The following is a 26,176-nucleotide window of genomic DNA, read 5'->3' as shown; positions in this document are numbered from 1 at the left end:
TACCAAAACCTCATGGAGAATCTACACAAGTGGAACTCAACGCTTCTGACTTGCGAGGAGGTTGCAGACCTACCCGCATCATACTCAAAGATCAAGCAGAAAAGTCGGGAATTTCTGCACGTGACATTAGGACTTCCGCGGGAAGAATCCCCATGGAAAACCTTAAAACTAAACCCTTTTCAAAACCCCTTGCTTAAGTCCAAAAGTTCACCTCACTTATTAACAATTCATGAGAAGAATATTGGACTGGGGGGACTTGAAGAGGTAGGTCCCAGCAGAGCCCAGTTGGACCCGCAAGACTCACCTTGAACAGGGACGTCTGCGCAGTTAGACCCGCAAGACTCACCTCGAAGAGAGACGTCTGCGCAGTTGAACTCGCAAGACTCACCTTAAAGAGGGACGTCTGCGCAAAGACCAACTGGATCCGTAGGACCAACCATGCTCAGAGACGCGACGTCCTTACGCGCAGTACGCAAGCTGTTCCCGCAGGAAAAGCCTCCCAATGGTGACGTACTCCGCTTGTTCCCGCAGCTACGGATACTAGCCATCAGGGAAGGCTACCCGCACAGCAAGGCTACACGCACAAGGCACTAACTCTCAAATAATTCAGTAATGTCACCTGAAGAGGGAATGAGCAAGCCGGGGATACTCCCGCCCAAATGAGCCAGTCCGTACGCTACTGGAGGACCTTTTGTACTATACCTGCCAAGGTATGGACAAAAGATCTGACCAAAGCTGCGACAGCTCACTGACAACAGTACGACGAGCAGCACGCGCTAGTACTTAATGTCACTATCCGCCGCTGCCTACTCACCAACCCTTGTCGTGGCACATGCATAGCCTGCAGTTGGTGGAAAAGGAATAGTACACAGCCGGCCATGTCACTATCAGCCGCTGCCTACCCACCAACTACCAGCACGGCACGTGCGTAGCCCACAGTTGGTAGAAAAGGAATATAATACAGCCGGCTGTACCTTCTTGGACACCTACCTTCGGCTATAAATACTCCAACACCTTGGAACTGTATCATCATCTTCTCTCTAGCTATTTCTCTTAATATACACTTATATTCAAGAGCAATCTAGTCTGATTCTCACGCTGGAGGGTGGTCATAAGGAGGTACCCCCCCCTTCTCAGTGACGAGCTCACGGTGTCTGTTTTGCAGGTCATCAGAAGAATAACCATCTTGCCGGACCTAACCCTCGTGGGAAACATCTATTTAACCCCCAGATTATCCGTAATCTGCCGGGGTCGATTAGTGTTTCTTCACTATGTTAACTCTCATAACCTTAATCATAACTTTCATCAGGCTATATAGTCATCATAACTCGGTTACAATCGAATTCCAACTCCTAATAAAGGAATTGGGAATGATTTGATGAAGGATTTCAATTCTTTCTTTTATAACACCAACTATACAATGAATGAAATTCAAATTATAATTCCCTCAACATTAATACATTTCATTATTGGTGGCACCCTAAGTTTTTGATAAACTGGCAATGGATCAAAACCGAGCACACCGTATAATTGACAGAAAGTAAATGTGTATAGAGTTCAGTTGGGCCGAAACCAAGTCTAACAATATTTATTTTACTAAATTAATAAAAATAACACCAAATAACTAAAAGAGAAGAAAACTTGAGATTAGCATGTAGCTCACAGACCACATGCATTTCCACTTACTTCAACATTTGATATTGCAATTTAATAGTTTTTCTTAACAACAAAATAAGTATATGAGTCCTAGTCAATATATTTATATTTACTTTCTGGCCAAGTTTTGTAGGCTACATAGCCATGAGTGCGTGTAATCATTATTATTATACTATATATAAATGGAATCCTTAGCTACAGTAATTTTAGGGTGGTTCAATTAGTGATTGTCACAGCCACTAATTTCATTTTTCTTTTAATACTTCAACATCTGTTTTGGTATTTAAACATTTGAAACTAATGAACTTATTGAAAATGGAAGCTGGTGTGGTGGTTTTGTTAAAATAACGAAATTTGACAGAAAATTTTAAGATTATATTCGGAAAATGGGAAACAGAAAAACAAAAAAAAGTTTAATTATGATTACTTAAACGGGTCATGTTACTCAATCCCAAACTTTTTTTTTTCATGTCGGGTTTGAGTCATGCCAACAATTGACGCCACTAAACATAATACATAAGTGTTGTCTTTCCTAATCTCACAATTTCCCTTTTGACCATCACTTAGATGTTACTAATTTTTAACACAACTGGAATAAATATATTTATTACTAATTAGCTGAGTAATATATAAGCATTGCTTATTATTATTAGTTGTATTATAAGTATTTTATTATAAGTATTTTATTAGTTGTACTAATACTTGGTTTATCTGGTATATATTGAGATACTTTCTAATCAACGTTATTAGCACATATGTTGATCTTTTCATAATTACCTTGTAACAACTCAATATATTTTAATATATTTTAGTCAAATTGGAAATAAATAATCTCATTCTTTATATATTGGCCGATAATAATTCAATCTTTAAAAATCACTACCAACGGTCCAGCCTTTCAACCATTTTTGTCTCAACGGTCCTCCGTTAAAAAACACTTAACACCATTATTATTTTTTCCGAGTTTCAAACCAATGTTTAGGCTTTTGATCGAAAGAATGATACGAGTCAACTGATGTAAAATTTATCTCGAAACGATGTATGAAGCTAATTATTAAAAACATAAGTTTTATTTTAATCTCTACCCATATCAAAATATAAATTAAAAAAATAAAAATCTTCATTAAAGAATTAAAAGTTTGTTATTACACTTACATTAGTTGAAAAGGCACTAACAAGCAAACAAAAATATGATGGATTTTCCAATTTTCTTATTTTAGTTGGGGGTCTGATTTCTAAAGTTACACTACGTCAAAATCAACAACAAAACAAACAAACAAGCAAACAATTCTAAATCTTAATTCACATCACAACATGTTTTCTCTTCATCCCCCACCACTGTCGCCGCCGCCGCCATCTCTCCTCCACCACCACCACCCTCGTCGCTGCTTCGCCCTGAATCCACCGGATGCACCTCCGAGTGTGACAAGATATTTATGTTTATCATCACGTGTTCCTTGCAATTGGTCTGCTTTTTCTCCGGGTTTTTGTAATATGCATAGAGTCCCATTTGGAATATTCCTAACAAGAATCCTAGTACGTTTGGCACCTACAAACATTAATCCACCAAATTAGGCACGTTCAATATATAATATATTTAGTTAGAAGAAAGTTGTTGACACGTAAATAAAAGCTAGCAAGTATGTGTTAGTTACCGTAACGCATATATCTTTGAAGGACATCCCGTAAGCAAACCACATGGTCGGGCTTAGTGTAAGGAAACACGATAACGACAGTGGCATGAACTCAGACGCTTTTGGTTCTAACAACTTCGAACTGAAAGTTAACAGATTTGTCGCTAATAATATTCATAGACAAGGATTAACTTAATATTCATTTGAAATTAGCTATAGTGGTTAGCTCACCACAATAGTAAGAGGTGCGGCGAAAACACACACGGATATACCCACGCAAATCCACCCGACTACCAACACCCGTGTTGGTCCTTGAAACGAGAAGAACGTCCCAAGAGAAATCACGAGGCATAGGACCATCACACCGGTCAGACTCTTAATTGTTTGCTTCTACACACACATAACATATGAAAATTAATATACAAAACTTGGGTTTGGTGGCAGAGATAAAGTCTTTTAAACACTCAAAGGTTAAGGTCCCAAGAAAGTAAAAAAAAAATTCCTTTAAAAAAGAATTAATAAAAACAAGTTACAAGTTAATTGGTTATAAAACTTACCTTGGTGTCAGGTGTGGCGTAAACAAGAAAGATGGTGATGTAAATGGACTCGATAACGACACCAAGGGTGTTAATGGAGATGAGGAGGAAGGTGTCACCGCCTTTGATAAAGGCGTAGAACAACCATAGCAATGCACTGAAGAGTGTCACGACATATGGCAACGACTGGAACCCCATTGTGGATTTGCGCTTGCATATTTCGATAAATGTTGGCCTGAAATTCAAAATATATATCTTATAATCATATAGCCACTTATTATAAAAGTCGCAGGTTGTATAATTAATTTCACTTACAATGGAGCAAAGTATACCCCAGCAGATATAATGTTACCTGCCATAATACAATAAAGTAAGAATCTTATATATTGAACAACTTAGTATGATGAAACCAAGTATACTTACCAAGAAGGCCGAAAACGAAAACGAGAGGGTGATGAATATTAAAAAGTTCCATTTTTCGGCCTAACGAGTAGCTTGTGGAGTGATCTTGAATTGTTGTGAAGTCTAAAGAAGATGAGAAGGGTGTATTTATATGTATATATATGTAGTCCTTGGGGGTGTTATAAATAATCTAGTTGTTGTGGGGCAAGTTAAGGTAAAGTAACGTGCCATAAATTAATTCATTGGTAGCTTGTAATTACTGTTTTAACTTAACTAATTTGCGTCTTCATGTTACCTTCCAAAATACTTACTAGACACCTCCCAACAACCTTGTCTACACATGTTTTAAAATTAACCTCATTTCTGTTTCTATCTTTATCAAATTTTAACTTCGAATACCAAATTTTATTTCATTTTTACACTTAAGAGTAACATGGACAAAATATAATTTAGTAACATGCCAAAAGATAAGTCGCTAAAGGTGTTCAATTAACACGTAGAAAGTTATTAATAAAGACTTATCGGGTAACCTAAAATAGTAAGACAAAAGGTACGATGAATGAAGTATGATCTTTTTGTTACGAGGGTTTTCTATTATTAAAAAGCATGAGTGAAAGAAATCCAAAGTTTTTAATTTCTTAAAGGCATGATTAGGTAAACAAAAGTTGTTACTTCTTTTTAAACAAGTGTCATTAAACCTCGCATTGGCACGGTGCCTTCTTTCTAGTATTCGTGCATAGATACATGTAGATGGTAATACGGGTGTGCATGACTCGGTTCTGTTCAGTTCAGTTATTAATCTTAGCCGAAACAAAAATCAAAGTCATATGTTAATCGATTTTATTAACCAATCAGTTTTCAGTTATAGGTTCGGGTTATTCGGTTAGTTTGATGGTTTTTAGTTCGGTTCGGTTAATACCTAAAACAAAAGGGACATGGGCTAAAATTTGTTCTTAGAATTACATGAAATGGAACTATAAACACATGAAATACATGAAATGAAAATGCAAAAAAATGTGATAGCCGGTTTTCGGTTAATCGGTTTACGGTTATTTCAGTCTTTTGTTCATTTCGGTTTCGGTTATTGCTCACCCCTAGATTATGCTAAGAGTTTTTAAGCTATTTGTGTTTAACAATATCATTAAAATGCTAAGAGTTATAATAAAATGCTATTATTTCAAGATAACAAAAACAAAAAGTACCATAAAGCCTAAGTTAATACACATATATATTCATGAAAAAGTAGTTATTTGTATATTAGAAAACATGATTCGGTGAAGAATAAATCAATTAAACGTGTTGTTGTGTTGCAGATATATTTGTTCACGTGACACTTGTCTCCTATATTTCACAACACCTATGGCTTGCACTCATCTATAATCTAACCTTTATGTTGGCTTTAAAAGATGAGTTTTGAACGTGTTTCATTGGCATCATGATCTACTAGTACCTTTTGCGGAAAATTACAACCGTGAAGATTTGATGAAAACTTTTTAAAGTGTTATTCAACGTTAGACCTGTCGTATAAAGTAAAAAAGCCAACATTCTTTGTTCTCTTGGTGTGTTAACTTTTGCCTAAAATGCTTCCCGCATGATCATGTTCTAAAGTGGAGTGTAAGTAATATGGGGAAGAAGTTAAGAACATGATATGTGCTTTAACTTTTGCCTAAAATGCTTTGGGAGCCTAGATTTGTGTTTCTGCTCGATCAGTGGCAAAACTTAGACGCATAAATAATCGCAGGGGGGGTCTCTCTTATACTTCACCCATGCGCTCTACATCACCCTTTCCGAGTTTCCTCCATGTTTTCCTACTCTAGTAGGTCTAACTATAAGTTAGCTAGCTCTTTGATCAACTCCGTATCATTAAGCTTACGGGATCAAGTGTCACCTTACAGGTTCAATTAAACGATATAAATCTCGACTTGTTGCCAAGGGCTTTAATCACACAAAGGGCATTGATTATACTGAAACATTTAGTCTAATTATTAAACCAAACACCGCCTTAGTCTTCTCTTCTTCCTTTTTGTCCAACAATTTTTTATAACCACTATATGTGTTGCAGTTCCTAAATTTGTTCGAAAGAAAATGTGCTCATCACGTGACCTCATAAAAATTTAAATATTCTTATTTTTAGTTATTTTATATCATTTATAAAGAAAAATGACACAATTTTTTAAAAGAAAAAGATATTAGATTTTAATAATCCAAACTTTGGCCTATTGGTCAGTATTAATCCTAGCTTAAGAAATTCTCTAGGTTAATTCCAACTTTTACCGTGTTAGCCTTCATTGAATCTTTTCTTAACGGAAACTAACCCGGTTAGTTTTAGAGCAAAATATGTCATTTCTTCAAGTTATGGGAAACAAATGAAATTGTATTAAACTTAAAAGCACAGCAACGCCGTCTCCGCCACCATCAACACTGCCGCCACTGCAACTGCCACCACCTGTTTATGAGGGAGAGGGGGGGGGGTTGAAAATTTATATAGTTATTATTAACTAATATATAGAGTTATGAAAAAATCAATAAATAATACTTATTATATAAAATCATAATTAAAATTAAATAAAATTAATCATAAATATATAAAAATTGATTAACAAATAGTAAACGGGCTGAGCTCGAGCTAGAAAAATTACTCACGAGCCGAACTTAAGCTTTAGAAATAGAGACAGAAGCGAGCCGTGCTCGAGCTCAAGCTTTGTGCAAGTTAAATGAGCCGAGCTCGAGCCTAATCGAGCTCGGGCTTGGCTCTGCTCGTTTGCACCCCTAGTTGGAGAAGAAAAATAAGCATGTGTTATGATAAACAGAAGTTTTGTTTTACCCTATCAACTTGGAGAAATGACATATTTTGCCTCAAAACTAGCTGGGTTAGTTTCCGTTAGAAAAAGACTATGTGGACGCCAATATGATGAAAGTTAGGATTAGCATAGAGAATTTCTTAATTTGGGATTATTGCCGGCTAAAAGACCATAATTTGGATTATCAAAAGCCAATATCCCTTAAAAAAATATTAAGTGTTAAGTTTGCAATCTTAGATATACCTAACTAATAGTTTGCAAAATTCTAATTTTAATACAACATATATATATATAAATGGATAGATTAATGTGAGAAACAAGTTGTCATATACCCTGTAAGAAGGGGTAAGGGGAAGGTTTCTCATCCTCTACCAGGTAATGAAATGAATGGAGCCAAGTGTTCTGTGGTGTTCAATTACACACACAAATGACAAATTTGGTACATTTATTATTAGCATTAACTGCTTTTCAGTTTCATAAATTAGCACAAATGTTGTTGGAAATTTTATCTACTTTTTAATTTATTAGGTATACGATTCGAGTTTTTATGCACTCGTATGTGATGGTGCATTAATCCGATTACAATGGTGTGTTCAATTTTTGAGGTTTATTTTAATGTCGTGACTAGTATTGAAAAAGATGTTTATAAGGACGAGTCTAACTTCTATGCTTGATTTAGTGTTCTAATTAGCTTTAAAATATTTTTAAATAAGCCTTTATCGGGTTTAATATTTAGATTTTATATTTGATAATAAGTTTGGTTATTAAAAATAATAAAAGTATTCGAGGTTTCTAGTACATCTCGTATCGATACTGAATCCTTATCTGATAAATAAAATAACTAACAATAACATTAAATAGCATGAATTATGTGATATTTAGTATTCGATAATTCTAGTATAATACTTAAATTTTATACTTAACTAATAAGTTTGATTATTAAGAATAAGAAAAGTATTCGATGTTTCTAGTAGATCTTGTGCTGATATTGAGTTCTTATCTGATAAATAAAATAACGATAACATTAAATAGCATGAATTATGTCACAGTTACAACTTACGATGATCAAGAGTTCAAGTTCAAATGTTTAACTTTATTTGAAAGGTTCACATTCAACAAATAACTAATTTAATTCTAAGTTGATGTGCTAACCCATATTGGACCCCTTTGGAACAAAACACGTATGTTTTTTTTAACGGCGTCAACTTGGTGGCGGTGGTGCTCAAATCATTCTCAGTGATTCTTACTTATGTTTGAATTGAACCAGGGACCTCTTAAACATAACACACACATGCATGTATGCATACATGCATGCATACATACATACATGTTGTCATAGAAACAAATTATTCAATGACAAGTGACAGCCGTGGTTTACTTTTATAAACATCAAGTGAATTGTGTGTCAAGGAGTAAAGCTATATAGATAAAATAAAAATAAAAGGAAAAATCACGATTTTGTTTTTAATTACATTGTATTGTATAAAGTTCCTAATGCAAATATTAGGAATCTAGATTCGCCATAAACTTCTTAAAGGCCTACATTGTAATACAACTTTCATATTTATGGATACACGTTTTTCTAACGGTCATCTCCAACGACTACTTGTGCTCGGGTACTACAACCTGATTTTCGGTACCCTAATTAAGGCAAACTTCAACGACGGCAGTGTACCCTAATTTGGGTACCCTACCCTATGGTGGGTATCTGATGGCGCCCCTCTCCCCTTAAACTTAACTTCTAATGTGTTTATTCGACTACATTCAATCGTATCACTTGCAACCAAGAAATAAACAAACAACAAGAGCACCATTCAGTTGGAGAATCCCCTAGTTTAAGCTCAAGCGGTTTGAATCTTAGTGCGGGCATAGCATGACAGGAGTATCGATTCAAATCAAACACACACGGACACCCCATTCGGAATGTTCAATTCAACTGAATGGTTCTATAATGATTTTGGTCCATGGATAAACACAAACTATTATTTATTCCTTGCATTAAAAATTAAATTCCGAATAGGGTTTTCAAAATAAGAACTTCACTAGAAAAAGTATAAGTTGATCGATTTTTTAACTTGATTTAGCCTGACATGATGACTAAATCAATCAAGACAAATATCAAAGAAAATATAAAATAAAGAAGTTACAAGCCAAAGAAGTTCAAAGAAAAAAAAATTCCAATTGTTGCCACGTTTAATTCTATGAAGCCGTACCAAATCTTGAATTTTCTTCTCAGCCATCAAATTGCCGTGTTTTATTTTTATTTGCCGACCCAATCTTCAGCCCATAAGCCTTGATGCTCAGCCCAAATACCCAAAACAGAAAAATAAATAGATTGTAAGGCCCACGAAATTTTGTTTCCTTGGCTAATGAGTAATGACTATGAGTCTATTGACTCTTTTTGACTTTTGAGCTTTTCTTTCTTCTGGTTATTTGTTATCCACCTCAAATTTAAGCCCATCCATGTGATTAATTGTTATACCCTCTTTGTATATATAGTATTTTGATAAATATAAATAACAAATTGATTTGAAGTGTGAGAGTCAAAGAGAAAAAGAGAAAGACACAAGTGGCAAAATTAATTTTTAAGAGAAAATAACGGGAAAGACGAGAATCACGCAAAATAATCACGTGGCTCGTCGAGTTGTGATTCGCTTAATGCTTCTAATATCTTATAAATCTTGGATTTTGGAGATAGTTGTTAATTTTTTATTAGTTAAATTGTAGTCTAAAGATGTCAAAAAATTTATGAGGAACACATGAATAGTTAGATTCTCAATAGTTAAAATTACTAAAATCATTAGTACCACGGACAATTGGTCCATGAAAAGACCCAAAAGGATAGTCCCATTAGATAGAAACGACCGAAACAAGTGATCCACAAGCCCAACTGAGTTTTGGATTGAGCTTCAAATTTATGAGAAAACTACTCAAATTTTAATTTTTTCCTTCTAAGTTATTGTGACAAACAAACAAACAAGTAAATAAAGGGAAAATTCTTAAAATGTCAATTTTACTTTATTAAAGTCATATTTTATGCTTTAGCTGGTCAACTCTCTAGAATGTCCATCAAAAAATAGTTTACCTGCCTGGATTAAATCATCACCCCAACTGAATTTTATTCCAACCAGAAAATGGCAAGTGCCAAAAAATCCAGCTGAGCAGGCCGGATTTTTTCAAAACTTTATTTTGAATATTATATTAATAATTAATTTTACTTCTATTTGGTTTTTTATAACTTTTAAGATATATAATTTTATAAAATTCCGAGCATAACGTCCCGATGTACTTATTTTATCTATGTGTCGCCATAACTTTACTCAAAACCGAGCCATTTCAATATATGCACTATTGCATTTGACCCGGCATTTTCTATTTAGATTAAAATCCAGACTGATAGGCTATTTTTTTAGTAAACATTTGAGAATTAATTAATCTAATAAACAAAATGTAACTTTAACAAAGTAAAATGGACATAGTGGGATTTTGCCATAAATAAAAATGATGGGATGCTTTTAGGTGTTGGTTGTCATAAAAGCTTCACCGTACGTGTGTATATATATATATATATATATATATATATATATATATATATATATATATATATATATATATATATATATATATATATATATATATATATATATATATATATATATATATATATATATATATATAGCTGGATCCTTCCTTATCTTGTAATCTTGCATTACGTAAGAATATAATCTTCAACTTCACTATATTCTTGCACATGCACACACATACACATACACGTACAATATTCATGTACCAAATGTTAACCCAAACAAACTTATCCAATTTACGATGCACCACCATGTATAATATATAATATAGGTAGGTGTCTTCAACGTGAAGACACGCCAACATTCAAATGTGAAAGGAGCAACAAGTCGAGCCGAGTGTATGATAAAACCCGGTTTGTCTAACTTATGAGGACTCGGGCTCAAGCTTGGCTAGTTTTGCGCTATTTTTCTAAAAATTGAGTTTAGCTTATGAGTAGTTTTTTCAAGCTCGAGCTTGGGTTGGACTTGTCAGAGCTTGTTCAACATTTATCAACTCGCTTGAGTTGTGAAACCTCATCAAACAATGAAAACAAGTATAGATATTATTAGCTCCCGTAAAAAAATCAGTTAAAAGTATAACGCTGATTAAAAAAAACTAAATATAAATCATTTCATTTTTATTAAAAAAATGATACAAACTAATGACTTCATTTCTTTTGAAATTAAGAACATAAGGTAGCAAAAATAAAAACCGAAAACATATAAAAGTTCACTTTCTAAAAAGTAAAAACTCATTAATAAAAAGGAATATTACTTATAAGAGTCCCTCTTTGTATATTGTTTTGGAAAGGGGTTTTCAACTTTCATTTATTGGTTGGGAACGCTCTTAATCAACGAAATGTTTACTATCATTTTCAACTTATTTTCTTGATAAGATGACATTTTTTTAATAACGTGACATGCATAGGCGGCATTTTCATAGAAAATTTCCCGACCAACAAGTGAAAATTAAAAATATTTTACATCCAAATAACCCTTTAGAAAAAGACGAGTTTAAATAATTTCTCACAAGGTAATAATGATTTAAATATAGCTGTTTATAATCAAGTTATATGTTTTGCGTATATATTTGACAATTAACTTTGTTTGTTATGGGTTTCGTACAACCGAACCTAAATAATATCATCCTCTATGTCTATGTCATATATATGTTTCGTGATAAGAGGATTGAGTCTTGTTTACGCCACACACTCACACTTGTCGGCCCAATTACTATAAATAACCCTCACCCCCCCTTTAATTTTATTCTTACGTACACATTTCCATTCAACACATCAAATTCAAATGATCACCCTAACCATCTAAAAAAACGTGGTTTGGATACCAAACCGTCGAAATGAATTTGAGACTGCCTCCCGGGTTCCGCTTCCACCCGACAGACGAGGAGCTTGTGGTTCAGTACTTGAAGCGCAAGCTCCACTCGTGTCCTCTGCCTGCTTCCATAATCCCCGAGGCCGATGTTTGCAAGTCTGATCCCTGGGATTTACCTGGCCATTCCCATCAGGAGGAGAGGTTCTTTTTTAGCACCCGAGAGATCAAGTACCCGAATGGGAACCGATCCAATCGGGCCACCCAATCCGGTTACTGGAAAGCAACCGGACTGGATAAGCAAATCGTGGCCTCGGGGACCAGGCAGGTAGTTGGGATGAAGAAAACTTTAGTTTTCTATAAAGGAAAGCCGCCTAGTGGCGCCAGAACTAATTGGATTATGCATGAGTATCGTCTTGTTACCCCCCAATCCAAAACCCCAACTCAGGTACGTTTTTTAATTAAATGTTCTTAGGTTGATGGCCCAGTGGCAGGCTGGTAGTAACATATAAAGCTGACTAAATTTATTATTGTTATCTAGGGATTGGAAAAGTGGGTGTTGTGTAGAATCTTTTTAAAGAAAAGAGGAAGTAATGGTAACAAGGAGGACGAGAAAGAGACAATCGTGGTCGAAAACGAGAAAAACAGTATCAAATCGAAGCCGATTTTCTACGAATTTTTGGCTACACCGAAAGTAAAGACGAGCGACTTAAATTTGGTACCCGCGTCATCGTCGTCTGGTTCAAGTGGGGTCACGGAGGCTGATGGTTATGGTCATGAAGAGAGCAGCACTAATTGCTTGGACTCTTAGGAGAAATTAAAGCCAGGAGTGGCTGTAAATCAACTACTTTTTAATTAGTTTTCTAGTACTAGTGTATGAGGCTTTCTTTTTTTGGTTGAAATTTAGGTGTTAAAAGTGAAGTTTAAGGAAACCAAAGTTTGTTAACTGTCTTCTCATATATATTATAATAATAATATTATTATTATTTTTAGGTGTATTCTGGGGAAGTGTCTTTGCATTATTCATTAGTTGTGTTGGCTTGACCTTAATTACATTAAAAAACAAATCTTGGTGTTTTAGTTTACTTACATTTCATACATGCAAAGAGGGTTGACTTGGCCCATTAGCTTATCTCTCACTTCCAAATAACGCGATTTCTATATACTGGTTTTATCCGAAAGACGTCTGTTACAGTAGAAGTGGTGTCAATACACCTGTTACTCCTAGTACCTGAGTCTGAATTCCCCTTACAGGGACACTGTTCGTGTTTCAGAGCGCGTACATGAAGACTATACCTGATACCACCAAGGTGGTGATAGCAATTATTATTATTATTATTATTATTATTATTTTATATTAAGTGAGTCCTAAGCAAGTGGATGTTTTGTTAACGACAAGTTAAGAATAAAAAAAAATACTAAAATAGGGAGTTACGTGATGAAGAGGATGTCAATTAAGAATCGTAGCGTATCTTTGAGTTGGGCCTGTGATGTGATAAAAAGGTGGGCCGGCAATTATAAACCAAACACATACAAACAACGAAACTTGAGTATAAAATGCCGACCAAAAGTTTCTTGTGAATTTGGTTAAGAGATATAAATATATGATGAATGAATTATTGAGGTTGGAGTTGAAGTTGTTCACGTCACGCTCTCTTTGCCCTCTAACATATGATATTATTATTATGGATAATATTTATTTTGAATTTAAGAGACAATAATATATGTGTCCTGAAGTTGTTTTTGCTAAGCCAAAGTAAATTAACTTTTACAACATGTTTCATTTTTCATTCTTGAACTAAGAAAATAACAAAAAATCATTGTTTACGACAGTGTCACGTAGACTGATTTGAAATAGTTTAGAGGGAGGTATATAATCATGATTAAGGATATGTTTGGAAGACTGAAAGTAGTGTCCAGGTCCCTGTAGGGGAGACCGATGTCTTTCCCGTGGAGGTAGGATTTCACCCGGGGTATGTGTTGAGTTTGTTTCTTTTTGTGGTCGTCTTGGTTGAGTTTTCACAGTTGATTCATAAGCCATTTCTGCAGCGCGTGTCTTTTAGCAAATGATATTGTGTTAGTTGTGATTAAACATGGTCTTATTGTGAGGCTAGAAGAATGGCAAGCAGCTTTATAGGCTAAAGGACTAAAGAATGGTTGCTTGAAAATTAAGTACCTATATTGTGATTTCCGTGGTACAAGCGGTGTCGGGGACATTCTAATAACGATTGATGACAAGGTGGTTCCGCGGGAAAATAAGTTCAAGTATTTAGGACTATTTATGCACATGGATGGGGAGATGGATAGTGAACCAGGTTGGTTGGTGTAGGTCGAGAGCAGCCACTAAGGTATTGTGTGACATGAGGTTTCCAACTGAATAAAATAAAAAAATTTAAGAGGTTGGACTTAGACCTGCAATTATATATGTGATAGATTATTGGGTCATCAAGAACAACATGCGCTCATGATTGAGGTAGCATAAATGAAGATGCTTAGGTGAATGTCTGGGCAACAAAAGATTAGACCGGATACGACATGAGATTTTTAGGGAAATGTTAAAAGTGGCTAGTATTTCAGATAAGTATTTCAGATAAGATAACAGAAGATTAAGATGGCATAGGTATGTAAAGATCGGTTATGATTTTTCTTTATGAGATGATACTTTTGTGTCCTAACTTTACTAGATTTCGATTCTCTTACACTTTATATGAATTTGTAAATGGTTTCCTTGTATTTATGTTTATATGTTGTTATATATGTGTTACTGTTTTAATTTTCTCTCTTTTAACTACCTTTATTTATTAAGCTTTGTAACTCTGTAGTTTTAGTACCGTATGTTTGTATGATTTTGTTTTTGAGTCAAACTCACTAGAAAATAAATCATGGAAACTGTAGTTTCTCTAATATTTATTTTTGGCTTTATATAAAGTTATTAAGTGCTTGCTAATAAACGTCAACTTTTACCTATTCAACTTATACCATAATTATTCATTGAAAGTCAATATGAGGTAGATGAAGGGACCAATTCCAAAACCAACCACCTTAAATAAAATTAATTAATAGCTTTTATTTTCTTTTTTGCAAATGCAAGGTTGCTTACGAACCAACAACATGCTTATGTTTTCAACTTTCTTAACATTAACTATTTGTTGCACCCACATCTTTCTTAATAATAATATCATTATTATTCAATCAAGAAACATCTACTCAAAACAATTACATGCCCACCTCATGCAGCATGCTTCTTACATCATCTACCAAAAACAGAAAAAAAAAAAAACTTACAATTATTAATCTTCCCACTTAGGTTTGGTAGGAAAAACAATCTAAGGAGAAAAATGGGATTTGTGATTATTCTCTTTCCTCCAAAATCTAAGATGGGTCCTCATAATCTAATTTCAAGATTCAAAATGTATGGACATGATTCAAACATCCTTTTAAACGACTACGACCTCGATCTACTATTGACTATTCAACCAACTGGATCCTATTATACGCCAAACCAAACACTTTCAAAGCTGTGTAACGGAAACACATAATATCCATAACCAAGCTTTTTCCAATCATACTGACTGACTTTTACCAAAACTTTTGAAACTTTATGTTATGCATGCCAAAGTCCATACAGAGGTTTAACAGATAAAAATATAAAATAAAGCGCTTCAGTTTTCTTACTATTTTGCGCCTTCTTGCACCCCGGACGCTGCAGTGTTTGTCTTTGAAGGTGGTGCCTCTGAGCATGCCCTCAACACAGCCTCGTTCTGCAAAAGATAACAACTTTTAATAATTTTAAACACTTAAGATCTCAAAGAATAATTACCAAAATAGATAAAAACAGTTTACTCAACGAATAAATCATAATGTGGTGACAGCACTTAAATCATGCAACCACTGGCCTAACTTTATAACATGCTATTCCTATGCCGACATCAGAATATAATTTATTGCTGTTCTAAAGTTCACCGTCACTGGTTTCTAGAAGTTGTTCAAAAAAACTAATGCAATTATCTCCATAAAGAACAAACAGCATGCAGTGGCGCATCTCGCAAACTTTCACAAGTATGCATTTACTTGTGACTGCACACATGGTTTTAAAGAAGATACAAAATTGAGTATAACAAAACCCTATGTTAAGTTGATGTAATCCACATATTGATCAATCAAAAACAAACTTTTTGTCAGGATATTAGTTTTTCAGAGATCTGTTCCCAGAATTCAGATTTTGTATCATAACTAGGGCATTTAGCTACTTGATACATGGTAGTACTGGTTAATAGGCTTTCAGTATATAAAATAGAAAGAAAAGAACATTATCCTATAAAATAGAAAGAAAAGAAAAATGAGAGGTGAGGAGGCTAGAGAAAGCCCTAAAGTGAGTGAAGTGACATTGAAAAAGTAGTTAAGTGGTGTGAGTAGGTAGGTTGGTGTAACATCCCGAAATTTCTAAAGTAATATTTATTATATTATTTTGTCGGGTGAAATAAACGAGTTAGTTGAACGATAATAATAATAGCAAAATATGAAGACTTAGTAGGATAATTAGATGGGATTAGATATGGACCAAAAGGAAATATGGGCCTTCGGTCCATGGGCTTAAGGGAGTATAAATACCCCCTTAAACCCCAATCCTTTCCATTCCATCCATTTATCCATCCTAATCTCTACACACTCCAAAACACACACAACCCGAACCAAGATCCAAAGGCGAGGACCCGAGCTCGTTGGTGCTAGATCGTCGTGACGAACCAAAGCAACAAGACCAGCTCGTGTTCGTAGTTCGACTCATTTACGGTACGTTTATATCGAGAACTTGTTCGTTTAGGTTTGGATTAGTATAGAAATGATAGATCTGTGTTTGTATGGTAAAAACGAATCCAACAAAGCTAAACTTACTGAAAATGGATATGATTTGATGGGTTAATCGATTGATAAAAGAACCCGTAACCTATATGCCTAAATTGCACCCTTTAAACATCGATGTTAGGTCGATTTGATGGTTGGGGTTTGTAGGCGCTGGTCAGACGATTCCGTGGATACCTAAATCGAGTTATTTGGTTAAGAAACGAAGATGATTAAGGGATTTAAGGACGAACAGTACCTGCAGCTGGACAACTTCGCCTGCAAGCTAAGTTCGCCTGATGAACTTCGCCTGCAAAGCTAAGTTCGCCTGATGACAACTTCGCTGCAAAGCTAAGTTCGCCTGATGACAACTTCGCCTGCAAAGCTAAGTTCGCCTGATGAACTTCGCTGCAAAGCTAAGTTCGCCTGATGACAACTTCGCCTGCAAAGCTAAGTTCGCCTAAGGTTTAACTTCGCCTAAAGCTAACTTCGCCTAAGGTTTAACTTCGCCTAAAGTCAAGTTCGATTAGAAAATAAATTAAAAACGATAAGTAAAAGTAAGCTAATACTAGGCCACCAGATTAAATCAGGCGAGTATTAATACGTGTAACTTATACAGTCAGCCGAGCTCAGTTAAAGAAGGGATTTACAACTATCGGAGGAAGAAGCAGAGTTCAGGTGAGTTCTAGCCCCATTTATGTGTTATGTTTTCGGGGCTGTGTGCATACTCGATATGTTTGTTAATACGCTTATCCTAAGAGATAAGTGTATGCCTTATGTGAATGATGTGATATGTATGAATGATTGCTTGATGGTACAAGAACGATCTTCGGATATTGCATGTACTGTCAGGTTGTAACGCTATGTATAAGGTAAGTATGATATGTATGCTTATGTGTATGAACGTGATAAAGTTAATAAAAGAAGGAAATGATGGTTGTATGGTAACGAAGAGGGAATCGAACCCTACTAATATTCGAGAACTAGGGAACCGAACCCTACTAATATTCGAGGAAAGAGGGTACCGAGCCCTAATAATACTCGAGGAAGGAGGGTACCGAGCCCTAATAATACTCGAGGTATGATGTATGGTTGTATGGTAACGAAGAGGGAATCGAACCCTACTAATATTCGAGAACTAGGGAACCGAACCCTACTAATATTCGAGGAAAGAGGGTACCGAGCCCTAATAATACTCGAGGAAGGAGGGTACCGAGCCCTAATAATACTCGAGGTATGATGTATGGTTGTATGGTAACGAAGAGGGAATCGAACCCTACTAATATTCGAGAACTAGGGAACCGAACCCTACTAATATTAGAGGAAAGAGGGTACCGAGCCCTAATAATACTCGAGGAAAGAGGGTACCGAGCCCTAATAATACTCGAGGAAGGAGGGTACCGAGCCCTAATAATACTCGAGGAATGTAGGGCGTAATGCTCTTTATAACGTAAGATATGAAAGTAAGTTAATACAAAAGAAAGTATGAAAGTATGAATGAAAGAATATAAGTTTATGTGTATTGTATAGTGTATGATTAACTAGAACTCACTCAGCGTAGCTGACTTTTAGTATGCACGCAGGTGAGTAGAATGAGACAGCTAGCTTGAGCGGGCACATGGTGGGCGAATAGGAGACTGGCATCTGAAGACTCAAGATGTTTTAATGTAATTGACGTTTATTTTGAAAGACAAGAATGTTTAATTAAGGCAAGTTTTGGATTGTTGTAACGTTTCATGAAAGTTTTTATATTCCGCGAAAGTTTTAATGAACTCTGATTTGTAAGAACTGTGTTTATGAGTAAATCCGACGCTAAAGTAAGGCTACCGGGTTCGGGGCCTTACAGTTGGGCTTCTAGGTACTAAGGCCGTGTGTTGTGGTTTAATTAGCAAAGGCTAGTTAAAGCCCCACGTCACTGCCATGTACGTAGTGGGCTTTAACTAACCCACCATTTAACAAGCGCGTTGTCGTTTAACTAGATATTAAAGAAAAAAATAAAACAAGAAAATCCCAGGATGGCCTTGATATTTGGCGATGTGTGTTGGCGCCCTCAATGGCGCCTCCACAACAAGGAGCCTTAGGGTGTTTCTACTTTCTCATTTGCCAGCATTTGTCTTTTCATGTTATTACATATGTTTCTCCAATCTCCTCTACCACAGAAACCGTATGCTCCACAGATAGATTTTTTCTCCTGGTCCAGGTTATTGATGCTTGGTTTTTTGCATGATGGATGCTTCCCCAGTTTCTGATGTTGCTTTACTTTCTGGCATACGAGTGTTGATTGTGTGTTTTTTACTCTGCTGTCACTTTTTGGAGGATGCTGCACTATTGCAGCTGCTGTTATAGGTCATAAGATGGCCTCCCTATGTGTGAGCCTGCTGCTACCAGATGGTTTCCAAAGACGAACTTGAGTAGGCATTTGTATGATCAGGACAAATTTCTGTTGATTCTGTTCCCGTGAATCCACTGTTTCTGTTAACACTTAACAGTTTATTGCAGTTCTGGCCCAATTCCAAGACCATTTGCATGGAGTTAATGATGACAATTTATGCCACCAGACAAGCCCACACAGTCCACCTTCCAAATCTGGTGAAGGCCTGTTGTGAGGTAGCCACAGAGCTTTGTGAAGACACAATTTTTGTGTGTTTTGCTATTTTGTTTGTCATTAATATAATGGCCTTGGTTTTTTGGTTAACATTGCATGTCACAACTGATATTATTAACTTAGATCAGGTTAGTTTTTTGGTTTGGGTGCCAATTTTTCTATTAATTTTGCTTGTTTGTTTGTTTAGTGTTTTATTAATTTTGTGTAATTATACTGTATATGAGAATTACCAGTTTTAGTGAAACTAGGAGGAGTTGTATGGCGCCCTATATTTGCTCCCCAAAGTATGCCCCTCTAAAGTTGTAACCTTTATTATTTTTTAATATTTTCCGGGCAAAAACCTCATTCGGTATACACTCAACAACGCCCCTGTCACGCTGTATTACCTGGTTTATGTTTTCAGTGCGTTGTCTTCCTTACCTTCTGTTATAAGACATTCGCAAGACACCCATTGTTACTTCCCGTGGTGGAGTTTTTGATTCACCACGGCTTGGCATATGTGGATAGGCAGGTGTAATTAATGTATAGATGGAGTGTTGTTTGTATTGTGGTTTTTGGTTTCCCGAAGCATGTTGCTAGAACTCTAGCGCATTCCCCTCCAAAAGATGCAATCTTTTTTATTCATTTACTATTGTATTTCAAGCTAAACCCTTTACACAAAACTAAACAGCTACAAAGATGCATAATGTACAGCAGACTGACAAGGCCTGTGACCAAATACTTTTCAGTTATCTTAAAATAACTAAAAAAATTCAAGCTTGAATTAATACTACAAACCCAAGTCTGCCATAATATCTAACCTCACAAGATGTTTGAGTTGTGCATTAAACGAACGTAAACGAGCACCTTATCGAGCATGGCCTCGTTCATTTAGTTAACTATGCAGTCAATCTCGGTGGTCCTTTGTGAAATATCGGTCAAAATATCGATGATAATATCACCAATATTCCCAATATCAGTGTATTAATTAAGTCTAAATTTACAACTTTGAGTGTTTAATGTTAATGTTTTGAGTCTTAATCAGTTCCTACCTGTCAAAAGGATAATTTTTTGTTAATAGCAGGAGAGTATGTATACTGAATTGTTAGTGCTAAATTGCTATATATATATATATATATATAAATTCTGCGTGATATTAAAATTACCGATATATTTCCTTATTAACTGCTTAGTTAGTTAATCGAATGAACTTGCTAGTGGCAGAATGATAGTAAGTTCCAATTAACAAATGCATTCGAATCTGATGGATTTAATAAACCCTAACAAACTAATGAAATGAATAATGAATAATAATAATAATAATACCTGCCAGACTCGGTGAATACGCTTCTTAGCGTTGGCTTTGCGGGTGGTGGTGAGCTTGATCCTCTTCCAGACGAGACCGCCTGAGTCATGCTTCTTCACGATTTCCATCACTCGACTCCCCCAAAACGCACCCATTCTCATGCTCTTTCTGTAACTTTTACAGTAACAACAACACATGAATGATATTATTATCGCCATCAACCTAATGGGCTGGGCTGGGCTGGGCTGGGCTGGGCTAATAGTTTTCTATTACCTCAGTGTTGGCCTTTTCACATTTAGGCTTAGGCATGAAACCGAGACAACTAAACCTGCCCGAAACCGGTTCCCTACCCAAACCTGGTTTTAAAAGGTTCGAATTGTGCAATTCTGTAGATGCTTTAGGATTTTCATTTCATGCTTCATAGTAATGGAGGTGCAAACGAGCCACGAGCTACTTGAGCCCGTTTGCTCGGATTGATAAAAAGCTCAAAATGACCCAAGATTTTTCGAGCCCGAGCCTCATCGCTAAGTTATCGATCCAGAGCGCGAGTCTTGTACGAGAAGCTCGTTTACGCTAGTCGAGCCTAACCAGCCTTTGTGTATATTTAAATTTTGCCTACTTTGGCCTTCTATATATTAGTTTCACACTACGTAGCTGAGCTCGAGCTGATATTTGGCTTGTTTAATGTACCACACAAGATCGAGCTAAGCATGGACTGTTTTGTGTTTTTCTCAAAATAAACAAGAATAAAAAAAACATATGTATAAATTAATAAATAATAAACGTACCGAACTCGAGTTTGAAAAAATAACTCACGAGCCAAGCTCAAGCTCTGATAAGTCAATACAAGTCGTCGGCTCAGCTCCATTTACACCCCTACATAGTATTATTAGTTGGAAGGACCGAAAACAAAATATTTAATGAGTTGTAAATAAGTCTATAGACCAAGCAAGCTTTCTTTGGCCGGTTTGTACAGTATCATTATATAATACAATATCTTTTATTCAAAGTTTCAAGCTGGCAGCTAGTAATTAATTTGATTCATATGTATGAAGAAAAAAAGAACGATATTATATTGACATGATTGTAGAAAGTTTGTGTTACACGTTTTCCACCCCAATTAATGACCTCTTATTATATATTGATTTTCAAATAAAATATCATGCTATTTATTCTACCTTCAAAGTGATACTAGAATATAATCTTCCATTTCAACGTCTAACCTTTCAATCTTTACTACCATACTAGTACTAGAATATATATCTAAAACGGATGATATATTATAATATCCTTGTCGTTTGAAAAAACATTGAAGTTATTGAAAGATGCAATCTTCAATTAAAAGTGAAATTATTATTATTAATTTAAATTTAAGTCAGGAAACGCGGGTGATAAAATAACAATAATAATATTGTGATTGTCACATCGTATGAAACCAAAGATCCCGTCAATGCCATCCTTCACCCTCTAATTATTAATTTCCAACACATTAATTTTTGCAACTTTGACTCTTGACTCTCAAATCAATTTCAAAATCCTTGCTTATTTGTGCTCCACATTTAACAATAATATAGCATCTCAAAAAATTATTATTATTATTATTACTACTATATGTGACAACGTATAATAGTTGTATCTTCAAAAAAAAGAAAAGAAAAGAAACAATAACAAGTTATCAGCTGTTAATATATTATTTGAAGGGCTGTAAATGAACCGAACCAAACAAAACAAGGCATTGTTCAAATTTACTCGCTAAGCTTTTATTAGACAAAAAAAAAGGTTCGCGGACATCTAATCGAACGGAACTTTTGTTCTCATTTGTTTAAAAACAAACAAACAAAAACAGTGTTTTATTTGATTTAACTAAAATATAATGGTCAGTGTCAGTGACTAGTCGGTCTAATAAGTTTGTGTTTGTATTTCAATTAATTAATTAAAATGCACATTCATATGTTAATTATGCAAAAGGTACTTTTTGTTATAGTCTCTTTTTCCTTTCGTTATTATTACAAAAAAAAAAAAAGAATTAATTAATTGCTATAAATAAAAGAAGAAAAAAAATAATATCTTATCGTGTGATGAAAATGAAAAAGAAAATAAAGATGACGAATGACAGTTGAACAAACTTTGACCATCTCTGCTTTTGACTTTGACCATTGAATTCATAATAATCATATGATATAATTATCATCTTCTTCTTTTTCTTTACTTTCAATTGCTCAATATTTATTCATTCATTCATTCACAAATCCTCCTGCAACCAAATATCATGAAGTCACCCTTCAAAAAACTTCGCGGGCTTGGGCTTAATAATAAACATCATCATTATCATGCTCAACCTTCACTTGCTAAACTGGATGAACTCTCTCAAGCTTCCCAGGTTTGTCTATTTTAATGTTTTTCTCGGGGCGCGTTTGGTTCGCAGAATTTAATAGAACTAGAATATGCTTTTTCTTTCTTTTCTTTATCTTTATATATATATATATATATATTTTCTTGTTATCTTCTTGAAAAGAGACCCGCGCGTTGTGAACAGTGACTAATAACTATAGCTTTGTTGTTAGTAATATCGGTTTTTAAAGCCATTCAAAAGGGGTTGTGGCGCCTCTTTTATTTGTTGATTAAAAAAAATATATATATTGCATATATAAAAGAATTATTATTGACTAAAAAAAATCCCTTTGATAAGTTAAAATTCGGTTAAAAAAAATTCAGGGACGCAGTTTTAGATTTTGAATTGTTTTTGCTTTTGATATATTTGGGTGTGAAAAGAGTTCAGCGTTTCGTACACAGTAACTCATATATCTTTTTCAGCAGTCTCGGTTTTGCCATTTAACTATCATAAAAGAAAAAAAATTCTGTTTTTTGAATTTGAATTGTTTGTTAATAATAGTTGTGATGGGGTTTCAAACATTCACAGGATATGCAAGACATGAAAGATTGCTATGACAGTTTACTTTCAACCGCGGCTGCGACTGCCAACAGCGCGTATGGTATGTGACTGAAACCAACACTCTATAAAAAAATCTTGACCAGTGTCCTGATGCTAATATTTGCATATGTTTCAGAATTCTCCGAATCGTTACGGGAAATGGGAGACTGTCTTCTCGAGAAAACCTCGCTAAACGAAGACGAAGACAGTGGTAGAGTGTTGTTAATGTTAGGAAAGATGCAGTTTGAAATACAGAAGCTGGTTGATAATTATGTGAGTTAGTTAGTTATATTTTAGTAGCCCGTTTTCGTATGCATTACTGTTTTATGACACGTTTAAACTCGTTTTCCAGCGTTCACATATTTCACGGACGATTACAGTCCCTTCAGAGTCCCTTCTTAATGAATTGCTTGTAGTTGAGGTTTGTATATATATATATATATTTTTTGTACTATCATAATTTTCACTTATTTCATAAGTTAGGTTGGGGCTAATTTTTTTTAAAATGTTTTGTTTGCAGGATATGAAAAGGCAGTGTGACGAGAAGAGGTGCGCATTAGCTTTGTTTTAGTGAATTTATATTAGGAACTGGATAGTATAATATAGTAGTATAGTAAGTTTGCGTGTATCATGATTGTAGGATGTGGTATGATGAAATGAAACATAAACACAAAGAGAGGAGAAAGTTAGGATGCAAGAAAGGTGAATATGTTTCGTCGGATCAGCTGCGGGCGGCTAAAGAAGAATTTGAGGAAGATGCTACATTATTTGTTTTCAGAATGAAGTCATTAAAAGGGGGCCAGTCTCGAAGTCTTTTAACGCAGGCTGCTCGTCACCATGCTGCGCAGGTCGGGCCTTTTTATTTTTGAATTGTTAATCACTTATTATATCTCATTAGAATGTAGAACTAGTCTTGTTTACGTGTCGGGAATACAGATGTGTTTTTTCAGGAAAGCGCTTAAATCTCTTGAAACGATCGAGCCGCACATTCAGTTTGTAACGAAACAGCATCATATTGATTATCAGTTCAGTGGACTTGAAGATGATGATGACAGGGACTCGGTTTTTCTTACTGATGATGAAGATGACGAAACCGATGATGAACAGGAATGCTGCGGTGAGTTGAGTTTTGATTACCATAGGAATGATCCGAAGAGTCATGTATCAAGCTCAGAACACTCAATGGAGGTAATTCTTTATTGTTAACGTTTTATGCGTTTTTCGATTTTTTCTAAAAGTATAATTTTTTTGTTTTTTACAGTTGGAGAGTGAAGTAGACCTTACATTCCCACAAGTGAATTCAGTGAAGGTAAAATATTTGAGACTTGTTAACTTGATAGCATATTCATTGCGTGCGCGTTTGCGTACTGAACGTTTATTAATGATTTATCAGAAACAGAGGAAACCACTTTGGAACTCATCGACATATAATATCGCAGTGAACGCATGCAGCAAATCAGCCCCACTCTCTGCTAGAAGCAGCATGGACCCGAGCGAAAAGTTTAGACAATCATCAACCCGAAGATTAAACACATATGTTCTCCCAACACCACTTGACAAAAATCCAAGATTTACTAATACTCAAAAACCGGCATCAACAAGTAAAAATAATAACAACATGTGGCATTCATCACCTTTGGAGTTCAAGAAATATGAAGAAAAACCAAAGTTCTCGTTGTCACCAAACAACCGTAGTAAACCAACTCAACTTCCGTCTCCTTTAAGACACCCTTTTGATGACAGCAAGGTGAAAAGATATGCTTTCTCGGGTCCTATAGCTGCTACACCACCTTCAAGCAGTTCTCTGTTACATAGTGGAAAATTAACTAGTAATTTTATATCGTCTCCGAAAATTAGTGAACTACATGAACTCCCTAGACCACCCGCAAATGTATCACCTCCTTCAAAAGGCGGATTCTCTGCTCCTTTGGTCACATTCAAAGATTCTAATAAGTCGTCGGCGTCTACACTTCCAGCGCCCCCATCACCGAATCTAAGACAGGCGAATAGATCCTAAAGGGGCATTTCAGTTAGGTACACACATGTACTAGTTTAGTATATTATGATATGTCTTGATTACTTCATCTGTTTTATTTAGTATTTGTTGTTCATGGGCCTTCATATTTTGAAATCAGTTATGGGAGGCAAATGTTTTGTTACATTAAGTTTTGATTTGAATAATTGGAGTATTGTTAAAGATCATTTTAATTTGTAGATTATCAGATAATAATAATAATAATAATAATAATAATAATAATAATAATAATAATAATGTTTTCAAAAATAATAATAATAATAATGGCATAAGATGATCAACATTTGCAAACTAAAGGTTATACAACAAATCTATAAACTACTTTAATGGTCCAAAACCTACAGAAAGCGGTGCATAGGCCAACCGACACCATCACTTGCTGGTACTATTTCAACTGCTATTGGCTTGTAGCCGCTAGTGGTGGCTCGTGAACGGTTGCTTCTTTCGATTACTAATTGTCTCTCTGAACTTCTCCTGAGATTCTGCTTCCTAAGAAGACAAGTGTTCATGACCTTGTGCTTTAGCCTTACGGGAATGGGCATCGCCTCGAGTCTCATTA

At 35.2% G+C, this 26,176-nt stretch overlaps 3 protein-coding genes and 1 pseudogene across 4 annotated transcripts; 2 read left to right on the top strand and 2 right to left on the bottom strand.

Moving 5' to 3' along the window:
* Window positions 1-2,953: 2,953 nt before the first annotated feature.
* LOC143636501 (bidirectional sugar transporter N3-like) lies at window positions 2,954-4,327 on the bottom strand (annotated as a pseudogene). Its single transcript, XR_013154251.1, has 6 exons — window positions 4,250-4,327; window positions 4,142-4,178; window positions 3,848-4,061; window positions 3,522-3,680; window positions 3,312-3,432; window positions 2,954-3,205 (listed from the first exon to the last, which is right to left on the bottom strand). The product of XR_013154251.1 is annotated as a bidirectional sugar transporter N3-like (transcript).
* Window positions 4,328-11,921: 7,594 nt separating this feature from the next.
* On the top strand, window positions 11,922-12,911 carry LOC143636522 (NAC domain-containing protein 83-like). Its single transcript, XM_077104097.1, has 2 exons — window positions 11,922-12,369; window positions 12,463-12,911. Exons 1-2 carry the CDS (start codon window positions 11,950-11,952, stop codon window positions 12,730-12,732), a joined length of 690 nt encoding a protein of 229 aa, XP_076960212.1. The 5' UTR covers window positions 11,922-11,949; the 3' UTR covers window positions 12,733-12,911.
* Window positions 12,912-15,289: 2,378 nt separating this feature from the next.
* LOC143636521 (uncharacterized) lies at window positions 15,290-20,812 on the bottom strand. The gene is made up of 2 exons (XM_077104096.1): window positions 20,671-20,812; window positions 15,290-15,682 (listed from the first exon to the last, which is right to left on the bottom strand). The coding sequence occupies exons 1-2, from the start codon at window positions 20,809-20,811 to the stop codon at window positions 15,596-15,598; spliced, it is 228 nt and encodes a 75-aa protein (XP_076960211.1). The 5' UTR covers window position 20,812; the 3' UTR covers window positions 15,290-15,595.
* Window positions 20,813-22,914: 2,102 nt separating this feature from the next.
* LOC143636520 (uncharacterized protein At2g33490-like) lies at window positions 22,915-25,733 on the top strand. The gene is made up of 9 exons (XM_077104095.1): window positions 22,915-23,030; window positions 23,571-23,643; window positions 23,719-23,855; window positions 23,935-24,003; window positions 24,103-24,131; window positions 24,223-24,430; window positions 24,519-24,770; window positions 24,844-24,891; window positions 24,976-25,733. The coding sequence occupies exons 1-9, from the start codon at window positions 22,920-22,922 to the stop codon at window positions 25,597-25,599; spliced, it is 1,551 nt and encodes a 516-aa protein (XP_076960210.1). The 5' UTR covers window positions 22,915-22,919; the 3' UTR covers window positions 25,600-25,733.
* Window positions 25,734-26,176: the final 443 nt, after the last annotated feature.

Source organism: Bidens hawaiensis, unplaced genomic scaffold (genome assembly GCF_021521415.1).
Source record: "Bidens hawaiensis isolate Kalapana, Puna unplaced genomic scaffold, B.hawaiensis_p1.1 tig00007984_1, whole genome shotgun sequence".
NCBI classification, from domain to species: domain Eukaryota; kingdom Viridiplantae; phylum Streptophyta; class Magnoliopsida; order Asterales; family Asteraceae; genus Bidens; species Bidens hawaiensis.
This window is presented reverse-complemented; position numbering and strand designations above follow the sequence as displayed.